This window comes from Myotis daubentonii, chromosome 5 (genome assembly GCF_963259705.1).
Source record: "Myotis daubentonii chromosome 5, mMyoDau2.1, whole genome shotgun sequence".
Lineage (NCBI taxonomy): Eukaryota > Metazoa > Chordata > Mammalia > Chiroptera > Vespertilionidae > Myotis > Myotis daubentonii.
In genome coordinates, this window is record NC_081844.1 from 69,307,193 (window position 1) to 69,322,698 (window position 15,506).

At 39.4% G+C, this 15,506-nt stretch overlaps 1 protein-coding gene across 4 annotated transcripts in view; it reads right to left on the reverse strand.

Annotated features, from left to right (window-relative positions):
- Positions 1 to 15,506, reverse strand: part of HSPA4L (heat shock protein family A (Hsp70) member 4 like) — a 56,777-nt gene that overhangs the window by 17,680 nt on the left and 23,591 nt on the right. For all 4 annotated transcript variants that reach the window (XM_059698078.1, XM_059698079.1, XM_059698077.1 and 1 more), the window contains 4 exons: positions 14,711 to 14,823; positions 11,858 to 11,991; positions 8,437 to 8,636; positions 6,179 to 6,274 (listed from right to left, as the gene is read on the reverse strand). In XM_059698078.1, coding sequence (XP_059554061.1) covers positions 6,179 to 6,274; positions 8,437 to 8,636; positions 11,858 to 11,991; positions 14,711 to 14,823 — 543 coding nt within the window. The remainder of the gene's footprint in view (positions 1 to 6,178; positions 6,275 to 8,436; positions 8,637 to 11,857; positions 11,992 to 14,710; positions 14,824 to 15,506) is intronic.

A 15,506-nucleotide genomic window follows, 5' to 3' on the forward strand; every position in this document is an offset into this window, starting at 1 on the left:
TAAAATATATTGGGCTGGAAATGCAAATTAAAACCATAATGAGATGCTACTTCACATCCATTGGGATGGCTATAATATAAAAAATGGAAAATGACAAGATTCGGTGAAGATGTGAAGAAATTGGAACCCTCATTCATTACTGACAAGATTGTAAATTAGAGCAATTCTGGAAAACAGGCAGTTTCTCAAAAAATAAACACAGAGATACCATATATCCAGCAATTCCAGTCCTAGGTACATGCCCAAGCTAATCAATAGTTAGATAAAATGTGGTATGCATTCATACAATGCAGTATTATTCAGCTATACGAAGTACTGATACATCCAACAACCTGGAAAAACTTGAAAAACATTAGTGAAAGAAGCTGTCCAGAATAGGCAAATAGATTAATGGTTGCCTAGGAATGGCAGGAAGAGGGCTGGGGAAAAATAGGGAGTTACTGTTAATGGGTACAGGGCTTCTCTCTGTGATGATGAAAATGTAAAATTGATTGTGAAAATGGTTGAAAAATCTGAGTTTATTAAAAACCATTGAGCCCTGACCCATCTGTGGTTAGAGCATCAGCCCATGCACCAAAGTGTCACAGGGTCTATGCCAGCCTTGGTCAGGGTTTGTGTGGGAAGCAATCAGTGGATGTGTCTCTCTCACATCGATGTTTCTCTCTCTCCCACCCCTCCCCCACCTCCCTCCTCCCTTCCACCCTCTGTAAGGATCAATGGAAAAAATATCCTCGAGTGAGGATTGAAAAACAAAAACCAAAACCGAACCCCTGAATTGTACACTTAAATGGGTGGATTGTATGGTAGGTAAACGGTATATCAATAAACAAAAGCAAAAAATATTAGGTAAAATTAAAAATTTATAAAAATAGGTTTCAGGTTTTAAATTACTTAAGAGCCTAATAGTTAAAACTGAATATAATCTCTGAAGAAAAATCTATATAGCTAACCTACACAGATTAAATTCTGTTCAGGTTAGAACAATCTATTGAAGATGATAGTTTAGAACTGTAGCCACATTTATCTGGGTGATGGGGGTAGGGTCTCTCCCTCCTTTTATCAGCAATGATGTCATTTTTAAAAATTAAATTTATTGGGGTGATACTGGTTAATAAGATTATAGTATAGCCTTCAAGTACAGATTTCTATGATACATCATCTGTATATTGCATTATGTGCCCACTACCCAAAGTCCCATCTTATGTCACCATATATTTGACCCCTTTACCTTTCATTACCCTCATCCTTCTTTCCTCTGATAATGACCATACTGTTTTCTGAGTTTTTTATTTGTTTTTCTTGTTTGTCCATTTATTGCTTTCAGTTTTTAAAAAATGTATTTTATTGATTTTTTATAGAGAGGAAGGGAGCGGGATAGAGAGTTAGAAACATCAATGAGAGGGAAACATGGATCAGCTACCTCCTGCACACCTCCCACTGGGGATGTGCCCGCAACCAAGGTACATGCCCTTGACCGGAATTGAACCTGGGACCTTTCAGTCCGCAGGCTGATGCTCTATCCACTGAGCAAAACCAGCTAGTGCTGCTTTCAGTTTTATATCCTACATATAAGTGAAATCATATGGTTCTTGACTTTTTCTGTGTGACTTATCTTGCTTAGTATGAGAAAGACAATGATGTCTTCATAAAACAATGACTCTCGTTTATCCTTTATATTTTTTTAAAAAAAATATTTGTTTTTGCACAAAGAAAAATATTTTATAATATGCAGCCAAATGCTTACAGTAGTTAACTTTGAGATGCAGTGTTACTGCTAATTTAAGTTTTCTTCATATAATTATTTTATTTTCTATTTTCTCTGAGATTGTATTTTTAATGAAGTTACCAAAAAATACATTTGTCTTACCAAAAAGTTAATTTTACTTATATAGTATTATCAAATTCATTCTTTAAAACATCTTCTATAATATAAATCTTTGAAATGTATTTATTCTGGTTATGTGCTTTCTCTACATTTCCATATTAGTAAGATTAAAAATATCAAGTGTGCCCTAACTGGTTTGGCTCAGTGGATAGAGTGTTGGTCTGTGGACTCAAGGGTCCCGGGTTTGATTCCGGTTAGGGGCATGTACCTTGGCTGCAGGCACATACCCAGTAGGGAGTGTGCAGGAGGTAGCTGATCGATGTTTCTCTCTCATCGATGTTTCTAACTCTCTATTCCTCTCCCTTCCTCTCTGTAAAAAATTAATAAAATATATTTTTAAAAAATCAAGTGTACTAGAGGCCCAGTGCACGACATTCATGCACTGAGGAGGCGGGGGGTGCCTCAGCCCGGCCTGCGCCCTCTCACAGTCCGGGAGTCCTCGCTCCTTACCACATGCCTACTCACTGCTCCTTACTGCTCGGCTCGCTGCTCTTTACCACTGCCGCAGAGATGGGAGAGGCTCCCGCCACCACTGCTGCACTCACCAGCCATGAGTCTGGCTTCTGGCTGAGCGGTGCTCTCCCTGTGAGAGTGTACTGACCACCATGAGGCAGCTCCTGTGTTGAGCATCTACCCCCCTGGTGGTCAGTGTGCATCATAGTGACTGGTCGTTTTGCCATTTGGTCGATTTGCATATTAGCCTTTTATTAAATAGGATTGGAGAACCAAGATGGTGGTGTAAACTCCGATGCCTCCCACAATCCCATCAAAGTTACAACTAAAATACAGAACAACCATCATTCAGAACTGCCTGAAATCTGACTGAATGGAAGTCCTACAACTAGAGAAGTAAGAAGAGAGCACATTCTTTTTTACTTCTCTCAGTAAAGAAAGACTGATAGGAGGGGCAGAGGAATAGAACAGGCTGGTCTGACAACCACCTGTGGCATTTATTTTTAATCAGGAGTAATATCTCCAAGGCCTCACATGAGAAGCAGGGGATCCCAGCTCCACACTAAACCCCCAGCCCAGGGTTCCAGAACTGGGAAGAGAAGTCCCCAAAACTTCAGGCTGTAAAAACCAGTGGGGATTATGGCTGAGTGACATGGAGGCTGCTGGAGACCCAGGTGTTCCTCTTGAAGGGCCCACACATAGTCCAGCTTCCTCTGAGCTCCAGTGCTGGGCAGAGGCTTTAGGGGAATCCAGGAACATATGGGGAGGAACTGGACTGTCAGATATCAGGGCAGGAACTTGGAGGTGGCCTTCTCACAGCCTGGGGTGCTCACGGGTTCATGGTTCCCAGGTTGGTAGCTCCCCTATGGCAGAGTGAACTGGCAACTGCTGGAAGCCGGTCCATCCTTGCTGCTTGACGCAGTCGCTGCAGGATAGAAACATCTGCACAGCATATGTTTCAAGGGACCTGGCGTATATAGCATACTGTTCTTAATATATTTGCTCCCCTTAGCGCTGTGTGTTTTAACCAAGGTCACCTCTCTGAGAAAGGTTGTTTTCCCAGGTAGGGATTTTTCTCTGAAGTTAGGGAGAGAATAAAACCTCTTAACTAAGTGCCAGGTGGGTAATTAATCACTTTAACTACGAACAATCATGCTTAAGCTACATAATCTTTACTCCCTGGAATGGAGATAAGAAACGCCCTAACCTTTGGAATAGAGATTGATAGGATTGGAATCAACTGGTATAAATACAGATGTAACAAGACAGAACTTAGAAGACAGAACCTACACAGAACCTAGAGACAGAAGAACTTCGCTGGAGAGAACATGGCAAAAGATCCTGGACAGAAACTGGAGATAGAACCTAGAGACAGAACCTAGAGAGAGAACATGGCAAAAGATCCTGGACAGAAACTGGCCACAGAACCTAGAGACAGAACCTGGCTGAAGAACCTAGAGACAGAACCTGGCTACAGAACCTGGATAGAACATGGCAAGAGAACCTGACCAGAACCTGGTGACAGAACCTGGCTGGAGAACCTGGCTGGAGAACCTAGCAAGAGAACATGGACACATAACCTGGCTGGAGATCCTAACCAGAACTTCACTGGAGATCCTGAACAGAACTTGGCCGGAGATCCAGACCAGAACTTGGCTAGAGATCCTGGCTAGGCTGCTGATCAACTGAACGCTGTCTCTGTGTCATTCCTTCTTCGCCGACTCCATCCACACCTTTGGGGAACCCCTGGACCCACTGGGGCTGGAACCCAGCAGGCAACCATATCTGAGTTTCCATCAGCATGGCCCATACTGTTTTCTCTGCCCTGATGATTCCCTGAGATCTCGCCCCATCCAATATGCAGCCCCATCCAAGCTGTTTGCAGATACTTTTTAATATGAATGGCCTGTCCTGGCTCAGGCTTCAGACTTTGCTAAAATCTCTTAAATAAGCAGCAGCTGGAGTCAGCCTGTCAGAAACCTATCAATAATGAGCCCAAGACCCAGCACTAGCACCAACCTGCCTTGCTTCACAACTGGGCCTTGCCTAGGCACTTGCTAGCCCAATACAAGTAGCAGCAATCTGTAGATCTCTCTGTAGCTCCTGCTGGGAGGCCCCAAAGCCACTGTGACCAATAGACAGCTTAAGACTATACCAGTTTACAACTCTTCACATCCACAAGCGACACACTCAAAGGGAAGACTCAGTGAGCACCAACGCCCCACTGAAGCAAGTCCTGCTTCACAGGATTGTCTCCTGCACAGTAGTTCTTCCACTGTAGTTGCAGCTGGTCCTCACAGACAATTGGCCTGTGGGTCAACTTCTCCCAGTGATGCCAAAAGCAGTCAAGGCTCAACTACAAGACTGTGCACAAAGCCCACACAGGGGCACACCTCGAGTGCCCAGCTCAGGTGCCTGGGGAGGCTGAGCCACTGGGCCCTGTAGGACACCTATTACACAAGGCCACCCTACCAATTCCAGGAGACATAGCAGCTCTACCTAATACATAGAAACAAACACAGGGAAGCAGCCAATATGAGGAGACAAAGAAACATGTTAAAATGAAAGAAATGGAAGCAAGCAATCTACTGGATACAAAGTTCAAAATAATGGTTATAACGTTACTCAAGGATCTTAATGAGAGCTTCAAGGGACTTAGTGAGCCTTTCAAGGATCTTAGTGAGAATTTCAAAGACATTAAAAAGGACCAGTCAGAAATTAAGCATATACTAGTTGAAATAAAGAATAATTTATAGGATTTTAACAGTAGAGGATTCCGAGAATCAAATCAATGATTTGGAATATGAGGAAGCAAAAACATAATCAGAAGAGCTAAAAGAAAAAGAATCCAAAAGTATGAAGATAATGTAAGGAGCCTCTGGGACAACTTCAAGCTTACCAACATTCGCATTATGGGGGTGCCAGAAGAAGAGTGAGAGCAAGATAGTGAAAACCTATTTGAAGAAATAATAATAGAAAACTTCCCCTACCTGGTGAAAGAAATAGACTTATAAGTCCAGGAAATGCCAAGTCCCAAACAAGAGGAAGCCAAAGAGGCCACATCAAGTAAGACACATCATAATGAAAATGCCAAGGTTTAAAGACAAAGAGAGAATCTTAAAAGAAGCAAAAGAAAGCAGTTAGTTACCTATAAGGGAGCACCAAATGACTATCAGCTTATTTCTCAAGAGAAACTTTGCAGGCCAGATGGTGTGGCAAGAAATATTCGAAGTGATGAATAGCAAAGACCTACAACCAAGATTACTCTACCCAGCAAAGTGATCATTTAGAATTGAAAGTCAGATAAAGAGCTTCACAGATAAGAAAAAGCTAAAGGAATTCATCACACCAAACCAGTATTATATGAAATGTTGAAGGGTATTCTTTAAGGAGAGGAAGAAGAAGAAAAAAAGATAAAAAATATGAAAAATAAAATGGCAATAAATACATATCTATCAATAATTGAGTCTAAATATCAAAATAAATGAACAAGAAATCAACAAGATAAATTGATGAATAAAATAGAACCAGAGGCATGGGAATATAAATCAATCTCAGAAGGAAGATAGGTGTGGTGAGTGGGAAGAGATTAACCAAAGATATACATATATGTATTACTGATGGACATAGACAATAAGGTGGTGAAGGCCTGGAGTAGGGCAGGAACCGTATGGAGGGGGACAATGGGGGAATAATGGGGGACATCTGTAATACTCTCAACAATAAATATTTAAAAAATAAAAAAATCAAGTGTATTAAAAACATGCAATATAAAGAAAATACATAAACTTAAATTATTCAATCCCAAAAAGACACAACCATAGAAATAGTAAAACAAACCTTTGTTTTGGCTCCTGTGTGATCAATTTCCTCTTCAGGGGTGTGCTCAGCATGACATTTTGGATGACCTTCTTCTTGGTCAACCTGCATTTTATCCTGAAAAGAAAATAAGTAATTGATAGTATTTGTAGTGTCTATTTTTTTTTAATAAACAGCATCTTAGAGTTCAAGTCTGTGTTGAACTGTGTAAATAGTAAAATAGAAGCTTTTTTTCAATCATGAGAATAACTACAAGTAACAGGTAATTAAAATGAAAAGATCTATTTGATGCTGTGAATAAATCTTGTGTGATTCACCTGTGGTAAAAACACACACAAAATAAATGGAAAAATTTCAAGTCAAATTCATAAAAGCAAGCTTACAAACAAGAACAACAGCAAAAAAACCTCTATTAAATTTCACATGAAAAATGTCAATAAAGAATTTAATGTGGGAAAATAAAAAAGATACAAAATTTATGTACTTCATAAATTCAATATTTTTAAATGTAACAAAATACTCAAGGAAATACAGCAAAATTGTCAAAGAGGATGTCTATGAATTATTATAACATAAACTTAAATTTTTTTTATGTCCAAAAGACAAACTTTCAACCAGTTAAGGCTGCCAAAATGGGCTCTCTATTTGGCAAATAGTACTAAGTATTAGATTTTTCTGGTTTTAAAAATCTTATCCTTTACTGTCCTTTCAAAGAGAAGAAAGCTTAGGATTCAGGAATCAGTATAATTTAGGTCTTCTAATATATCTGGAGTTAAGCACATACAGGATAATCAGAAGGCTAGCTTTAATAAAAAAATAAGTTTATTTGTGCCAAAGACAAAAACGAGTTGTAAGTGTTCTTTATAAAAGGACAATTATTTCTGACATATCAACTCGCCCTGCACCTTCTAACTGTACATTTTCTTCAACCCTGTGATTGCGAAGAGGTGAAAAAAGTAACATGGGTGCTATGGCTGGTTGCTCAGTGGTTAGAGCGTTCAGGAGGCAACCAATCAATGTGTTTCTCTGACACAGATCTCTCTCTCTCTCCACCCACTCTAAAACTAAATGGAAAAAATATCCTTAGGTGAGGATTAACAATAATTAAAAAAAAGTGACAGTGGTGAGTTTATGTAATGTAGGAAAACACAATTACATTATTTACTCCATTTTTTGTAATACTAAGAAAAGATGCTGCCAATTAAAAGGCCAAAATGCTTTGTCATTTGGAATTTTTAAAAAATATTTTTATTGATTTCAGAGAGGAAGAGAGAGGGAGAGAGAGATAGAAACATCAATGATGAGAGAGAATCATTGATCAGCTGCCTCCTGCATGCCCCCTACTGGGGATCAAGCCCGCAATCCTGGCATGTGCCCTTGACCAGAATCGAACCCGGGACCCCTCAGTCCACAGGCCAACGCTCTATCCACTGAGCCAAACCAGCCAGGGCTCACTTGGCATTTTTGTTTTATACTTACTCAAAGAGCCCTTCTAGTGTGTATATATATATATACATCTAAAGGCAAATTAACCAAATAAATTGGTTAAAGTAGTTCTAAAACTTGTTCACATTCAGAAGCCAATGCTTCTGAAAATCATTTAATTAATTTGTTAATGTATGTATTTTTCTACATAATAATGTCCTTTGTGCCATCAAGACCATTAGCAAGTGACCTATCATTTGTTTAAAAAATTGCTCCAGTGTAGGCCTTTAATATCTCTCTATATAAAAGCCTAAGTGACTGTTACCACTGAACAACTGGACCAACTGGTTGATGAGTTGCTATGATGTGCACTGACCACCAGGGGCAGACACTCAATGCAGGAGCTGCCACCTGGTGGTCAGTGCACTCCCACAGCCAACCTCCCTCAGCCTCCCCCTCCTCCCTCCCCCGTTCCCTGCCTGCCAACCTCCCGTGGCCCCTCCCCCCTGCTGTCCAGCCAACCTCCCTGGGGTCCCTCCCCCTGGCCGGCCAACCTCCCACGGCCCCTCCCCCCAGCTGGCCAACCTCCCGTGGCCCCTCCCCCTCATCCAGCCAACCTCCCACAGTCCCTCCCCCAGCGCCCCAATTGGGGGGGCCCAGCAGGCCAACCTCCCACGGTCCCTTCCCCTGGCGTTGCGGGGACGGGATGAACGGGAGCGGCGGTGTTGAACTGCCGGTTTCAGCCCAGTCCCTGCAGGCCACGCCAAGGGACCCCCACCCGTGCATGAATTCATGCATCAGGCCTCTAGTACTCTGTATTTAATTAGAGGAATTTGAAACAGGATTTTACATACCACATCATCTTTGCTTTCATCCTTAAATGACGTTTCTGTCTCCATAGGAACATCGCTGTGATCCCCTTCTATATTTTGCTTCTCAATTACTGATGCACTAGCTACACTGAAGATTCCATGGATGTTAATGCGAACTTTAACCTTCACTTTAGAACTATCACCATCAGACTGTGGAAAAACATTCTGAATAGTGAAGCTCCCTTAAAGAAAAAAAAGCTTTGATCAATAGATGGGCCTCAGATTAACTCATTCAGTTCATTAAATTCAGTAATTTGACTATCATCTTTCCAATGCTGGCAAATAATTGTAAAATTATTACCACATCCAGATTAACTACTGTGGGACAGGTATTTTCCCCAGATCATTTTCATACCTTAATAAATTTGTTATTAAGACTCAGAAAGAGTAAGTAACCCGTCCAAAATCAACAATGCTAGAAAAAAGAGGAGTTGGGATTTTAACCAAGGACAATCTGACTCAAGGCAATATAACTTTTAAGTATGTTTTTAATGCTCTAAAACCAAAATAAAATTCAAATTTTTGAGTTTGAAAACCAAATATAAAATTACCCCTTTTTGCTACAAGCTATGCATATCATAATTATCTTGGTAATTCATAAATAAAATGACTTAAAATTTTCCTGCATTTTTCCTATAGCAAAATTGCTGTTATCCAGTCACTAATATCTACAGAGGTCATATTAATTTTTCAAGCACAGTTACAAAGAATATGGACTGTATAGTAAACAGTATTATTCTAATGTTAAATTTCTTGGGTATGATAATGATGTCTTTATGTAAGAGAATGTTCTTCTTAAGAGACCTATGACATGTAATTAGTGGTGAGTTGTTGGGATATCTATACCTTACTTTCAAACGGTTTGTCAAAAAGTGTATGTATCTGTGATGTTAGCAACTGGATCTAGGTGAATGTATGGCGTTCACTAAATCAGTGGTCGCCAATCGGTGGTCCGCAGACCACTGGTGGTCCATGAGGTCCGAAAGGTTGGCAACCACTGCACTAAACTATTCCTTCAATTTCTTATAGCTCGGCAATTTTTCAAAATTAAAATGGTAGAGGGATAAAACACAAATGACAAAACATTCACCATCAAGTCATTAAATCAACATTTTGATATACAGAGATATTTATAGATCATGCAATTATTCTGAATTCTTTATAACTTAAGGCAAATGTAAAAATAAATATATAAGTACATTAAGGAGTAAATTATGTAAGTAGAAAAAAAAAGAAATCTAATGCTGCCCTGGCCAGGTGGCTCAATGGGTTGGAGCATCGTCCTGTATACCAGAAGGTTGCGGGTTGATTTGCAGTCAAGGCATATACCTAGGTCAGTGGTTGGCAAACCGTGGCTCACAAGCCACATGAGGCTCTTTGGCCCCTTGAGTGTGGCTCTTCCACAAAATACCATGTGCAGGTGTGCACGCACAGTGTGACTGAAACTTCGTGGCTCATGCACAGAAGTCGGTTTTTGGCCTGGGCGAGTCTATTTTGAAGAAGTGGTGTTAGAAGAAGTGGGGGTACGTTCGCTGAGGTCGGCCCCTCAGGTTGAGGACATTTTTTAGCAAAGGCCAGCTTAGGAGTACCCTAATTAAGTTAACAACAATGTACCTACCTGTATAGTTTAAGTTTAAAAAATTTGGCTCTCAAAAGAAATTTCAATCGTTGTACTGTTGATATTTGGCTCTGTTGACTAATGGGTTTGCCGACCACTGACCTAGGTTACAGGTTCAATCCCTGGTCAGGGAGCAACTGATCAATGTTTCTTTCTCATATCAATGTTTCTTTCTCTCTCCCTCTCTCTTTCCCCTCTCTCACAGTGGTTCTGAACCTTCCTAATTCCGCGACCCTTTAATACAGTTCCTCATGTTGTGGTGACCCCCAACCATAAAATTATTTTCATTGCTACTTCATAACTGTAATTTTGCTACTGTTATGAATCGTAATGTAAGTATCTGATATGCTATATGTGTTTTCCGATGGTCGTGACCCACAGGTTGAGAACCGCTGCTCTAGAATCAATAAAAACATATCCTCAGGTGAAGATTAAAAAAAAAAAAAAGAACTCTAATGTTAAAAAATCTCAAATAAGGATACCCATAGTAGAGAAGGAATACTAGGCAGAAAAAATGAGTAGTAAACAATATGGTTGGCCTGTGTTGTGGGTTGAATTATGCCCCCCTCCCTGCCCTTCATATATTGAAGTCCTACTCTCCAGGACCTCAGAAGGAGACCTGATTTAAAGATAAGGTCTTCACAGAGGTTAATCAAGTTGAAATGAGGTTATCAGACTGGACTCTAATCCAATGACTGATACTTTTATTTGGAGACAGATATACAGAGAGAATATCATGTGAACATGGCTATCTACAAGCCAAGGAAAGAAGCCTAGAATGGATCCCTCCTTCACAGTCCTCAGAAGGAAGCAATCCTTCCAGCTCCTTGATTTCAGACTTTTAGCATCCAGAACTGTGAGACAAAATTCTATTGTTTAAGCCACCCAGTTTGTGGTACTTTATTAAGAAACCCTAGCAAATGAATACCACGTTCAGTAATTAATATCTATGATTTAAATAATGTACTTGAAATATTTATAATGTTCCTTTTCTAGTCTGTCAATAAAAGCAATACATATAGAGAATTTTAAAACTTAAAAATTACTCTTTCTCTCTTTTTTTGTTGTTAATTCTCACCTGAGGATATTTTTCCCATTGATTTTAAAAGAGTGGAAAGGAGGGGGGAAGGGGAGAGAGAAACATCGATGTGAGAGAGGCATGTAGATTGGTTGCCTCCCACAGGCACCCAGATAGGGGCTGGGGATCAAACTCCCAACCCAGGTAAGTGCCCTTGACCGGAATTGAACCTGAGACCCTCTGGTGCACAGCTGACACTTTAAACACTGAACCACGTTGGCCAGACCCCTTCTCTTTCAAATGATATAAAATCATGGTTTTTTGTATTTTTTAGGAAGATTACTCAACTAAAATGGATATTACAGTCTCCTATTCTTACTTTCTTATCAATCTAATGATACTCATTCTATTTGCCACCAGTGAGCATAAGTTTAGAATCAGAATATATGCATAGTAAGTCTGGCAGTACAATTTCAATTTACTGATTAGACTTTTTCCATAAAAAATAATCCTTACCCAAACCTTTTAGGACAATTACAGAACACTTTAAATATAGATGTCAAAATGAACTGAAAATATTCAAACTTTGCTGTTATTCCAGAAATCAACTCTGAACACTAACAAGTACATTTTAGAAAAAGGTATGGAATATCTTTCTTTTAAAATCCAGTGCTGGCTTAGCTTAACTATCAACTTATTTGTTTCCTTAATTCAAATATTAACATATTATTTATAAAAATAAAAAATGCATGAGAACTTTCTCTTACCAATCCTTGGATCAGGATAAGGCACTTCATGTAAATTAGTATAAAATGCTTCTAGCTCAAATGGTTCCTTCTTGTGGAATGTAATGACCTTTGAGAATGGAGCAGGATGGTTCTTACAGAATACTTCACATTCCCTAACATGGAGTGAGAAAACACTCAGTTTAAAACAAATAGAAAGTTGCCTATGAAAATAATTACAGAATCCACCTCATTTTTAATTCATAAGTAGCAATTATAAAGGCCTCTCTCCATGCACAAAGTATAGAAAAATAAATTGTTTGTACTATTAACCTGGATTTTGACAGGCTTATGGCTCAAAGATTTTAGAATGTCTGTCATCGTAATAGTTCTACTAAAAAAAAAAAAAAGTACCTGAGAATAGGTATATGTTAAGGCCAATACAGATAGATTTTTTTAAATTGTTTTTTGCTTACATCTGAGGACCAAATCCTACCCATTAGTTTCCAAAATACTTTCATATGGAACTTTTTTTATTCTAGCTTCTTTAAAAAGGAACTTTTATTTGAAAAGAATTTCAAACTTACAGAATTGTGCAAGAATAAACAGAGTAACACACACACACACACACATATATTTTAAATATATTTTTATTGATTTCAGAGAGGAAGGGAGAGGAAGAGAGAGATAGAAATATCAATGATGAGAGGGAATCATTGATTGGCTGCCTCCCACAAGCACCCTACCGGGGACCGAGCTCGCAACTCAGGCATGTGCCCTTGACCGGAATCGAACCCAGGACCCTTGAGTCTGCAGGCCAACACTCTATACACTGAGCCAAACTGGCGAGGGCACTATATATATTTTTAACCTAGATTTGCTACTATTAACATTTTACCCCATTTGTTTCATAATTTGAGTGTACACACACTGTCAATGTATGTGTATATTTTTTTCTGAAACAACTGAGGCTGTTACATACATTTATGGCCATTTACCGTTAAATACATCAATGTGTTTTTCCTAATAGGGATATTCTCTAATATGACAACAGTACAACTGTCAACTTTATAAGTTTACATTGACACTTTAATGTATAATCCATATTTCAATCTTTTAAATTGATGTAATAATGTCATTTGTAGTATTTTCTTCTCTCCAGTACAGGCAATTTAAAAACCTACAAAGTAATTCCTATTCATTAAGTAGTATAACAGTTTTATAACTGTTGTTTAGAGTGTCCCAGAAACACATTCTTCAATACATAGCATCATCCTATTAATTAGGGAAGGTTTAAAATTTTCACATTCATGGACCATTTCTCTATCCTAGTATTCAAGAACCCAATAACTTCTATTTTCTTATTGTAGTCACTAAGATATATTTACTTTAAAATTTAACTTTGTATATATTTTCTTTCTTTTAAATCTATATTGTTGAGAGTATTACAGATAAACCCCTTTACCTCCCCATTGCCCCCCTCCACCTGGTTCTGTCCCTGAGCTAAGTCTTCAACACCCTATTGTCTGTGTCCACAGGTAATGCATATCTATACCTATCTACCTATCTATCTATCTATCTATCTATCTATCTATCTATCTATCTATCTATGTAAAAGGCTAAGGTCCAACCATCCGACCAGTCGGTAGGTATGATGTGCACTGATCACCACGGGGCAGATGCTCAACACAGGAGCTGTCAAGCTGCGGTGACTTGGCAGCAACAGTTCTTGGGTGATGCACCACGGAACCAGAGAGGAGAGATTCCGATTCCTTGTGGGGCCGCGGAATTCCACCTTTGGACGTGGGTTGTTGTTGCTGGGGCACTGTTGGCCCCAAATCAGCTTTATTGTACATTTGTGTTCCACACTCTGTAAGACAGCAACTTTGCAGAGTGCCCTCTCGCACTCCGAGACCCCTCGGGGGATGTCAGAGAGCTGGTTTTGGCCAGATCCCCGCAGGCCAGGCCAAGGGACCCCACCTGCTGGAGGGACCCCGCTCACTCTACAGACGCCCTGCGAGCCACAGCACTGCTCCAGGTGTATTCGTCTGGGGAGGGACTGCGGGAGGTTGGCTCTAGGGTGTGTCCAGCCTGTCTCATCCAGTCTCACCCTGCCGGCCATCTCCTAATTACCTTTCGATGTGCACAAATCCATGTATCAGGTCACTACTATGCATATAAGTTCTTTGGTTAATCTTTTCCTGCCCCTCCTCCCCTTTGCCTCTGAGATTTGTCAGTCTGTTCCATGTTTCCATGCCTCTGGTTCTATTTTATTCATCAGTTTATTTTGTTCATTAGATTCTTTGTTCATTTACTTTGATTTTTAGATTCAATTGCTGACATACATTTATTGCCTTTTGATATTGTTCATATTTTTTATCTTCTTACTAACTGATTTTCTCTGTTTTTAAGATTCTTTCTTTGTCTTTATCCCTTAGTATTTTAATAATAATGTGTCTTGGTGTGGGCCTCCTTGGATTCCTTTTGTTTGGGGGCCTCTGTGCTTCATGGACTTGTAAGTCTATTACTTTCACGAGGTAGGGGAATTTTTGTCATTATTTCTTCAAATAGGTTTTCAATATCTTGCTCTCTCTCTTCTCCTTCTGGCACCCCCATAATTTGAATGTTGGTACACTTGAAATTGTCCCAGAGGCTCTTTATACTATCTTCATATTTTTAGATTATTTTTTTCTTTTTGCTCTTCTGATTGGGTGCTTTTTGCTTCACAACCAAAAGGCTGCTGGTTTGATTCCTGGTCACATGCCTGGAGTTTCGGACGCAATCCCCAGGAGAGGGTGTACAGAAGGCAGCTGATCTATGGTTCGCTTTCACATCAATGTTTCTCTCTCTCTCTCTCTGAAATAAAAAACACAAACATATTAAAAAGTAACTTACCCAGACCCAGTTCCATCTTCAAAAGAGGTCTTCCATCGTAATGTGATTGAGTAGGGAACAATGTCCGTTATGGAAAACTCACGCACTTTAAATGCTGGTGAGAGAATCGCACACTGCCAATAAAATGGACATCATATTTAAATCAAAACACATACTAGATTACCCTTGATTAAACTGCTTAATAAAGTCCTTGCAATAAAATTGTTACATTTTAAAAATTACTGTTTAATGGTAAAACTAGTTAAAATTTAAAAGTGTTGCCCAGCTGGTATGATTCAGTGGCTAAGTGTCGACCTATGAGTCAGGAGGTCACAGTTCGATTTCTGGTCATGGCACTTGCCTGGGTTGCAGGCCCAATCCAGTAGGGCGTGCAGGAGGCAACTGTTCAATGATTTTCTTTCATGATTGATGTTCCTATCCCTCTCCCTCTCTCTTCATTTGAAATCAATAAAAAAATGTATTTTTTAATAAAAGCGTCAGAGTACTTTTTCTGTGACCTTATACAAATTAATACAAAAATATTTTAAAACCCCAAAAAAGAATTTTTAATCGGAATAATTATATGGATTCATAAAATAAATGTTATTTCAGTAGAGTTATAAACATACTGTTTTATGATAGTGTAAAATTATAAATAGCTTGGCTGGTGTGGCTCAGTTGTTGAGTATCGACTTCTGAACCAGGAGGTCACAGTTTAATTCCCGTCAGGACACATACCCAGGTTGCAGGCTTGATTTCTGGTAAAGGGCCTGCAAGAGGCAACCAATCAATGATTCTCTCTCATCATTGATGTTTC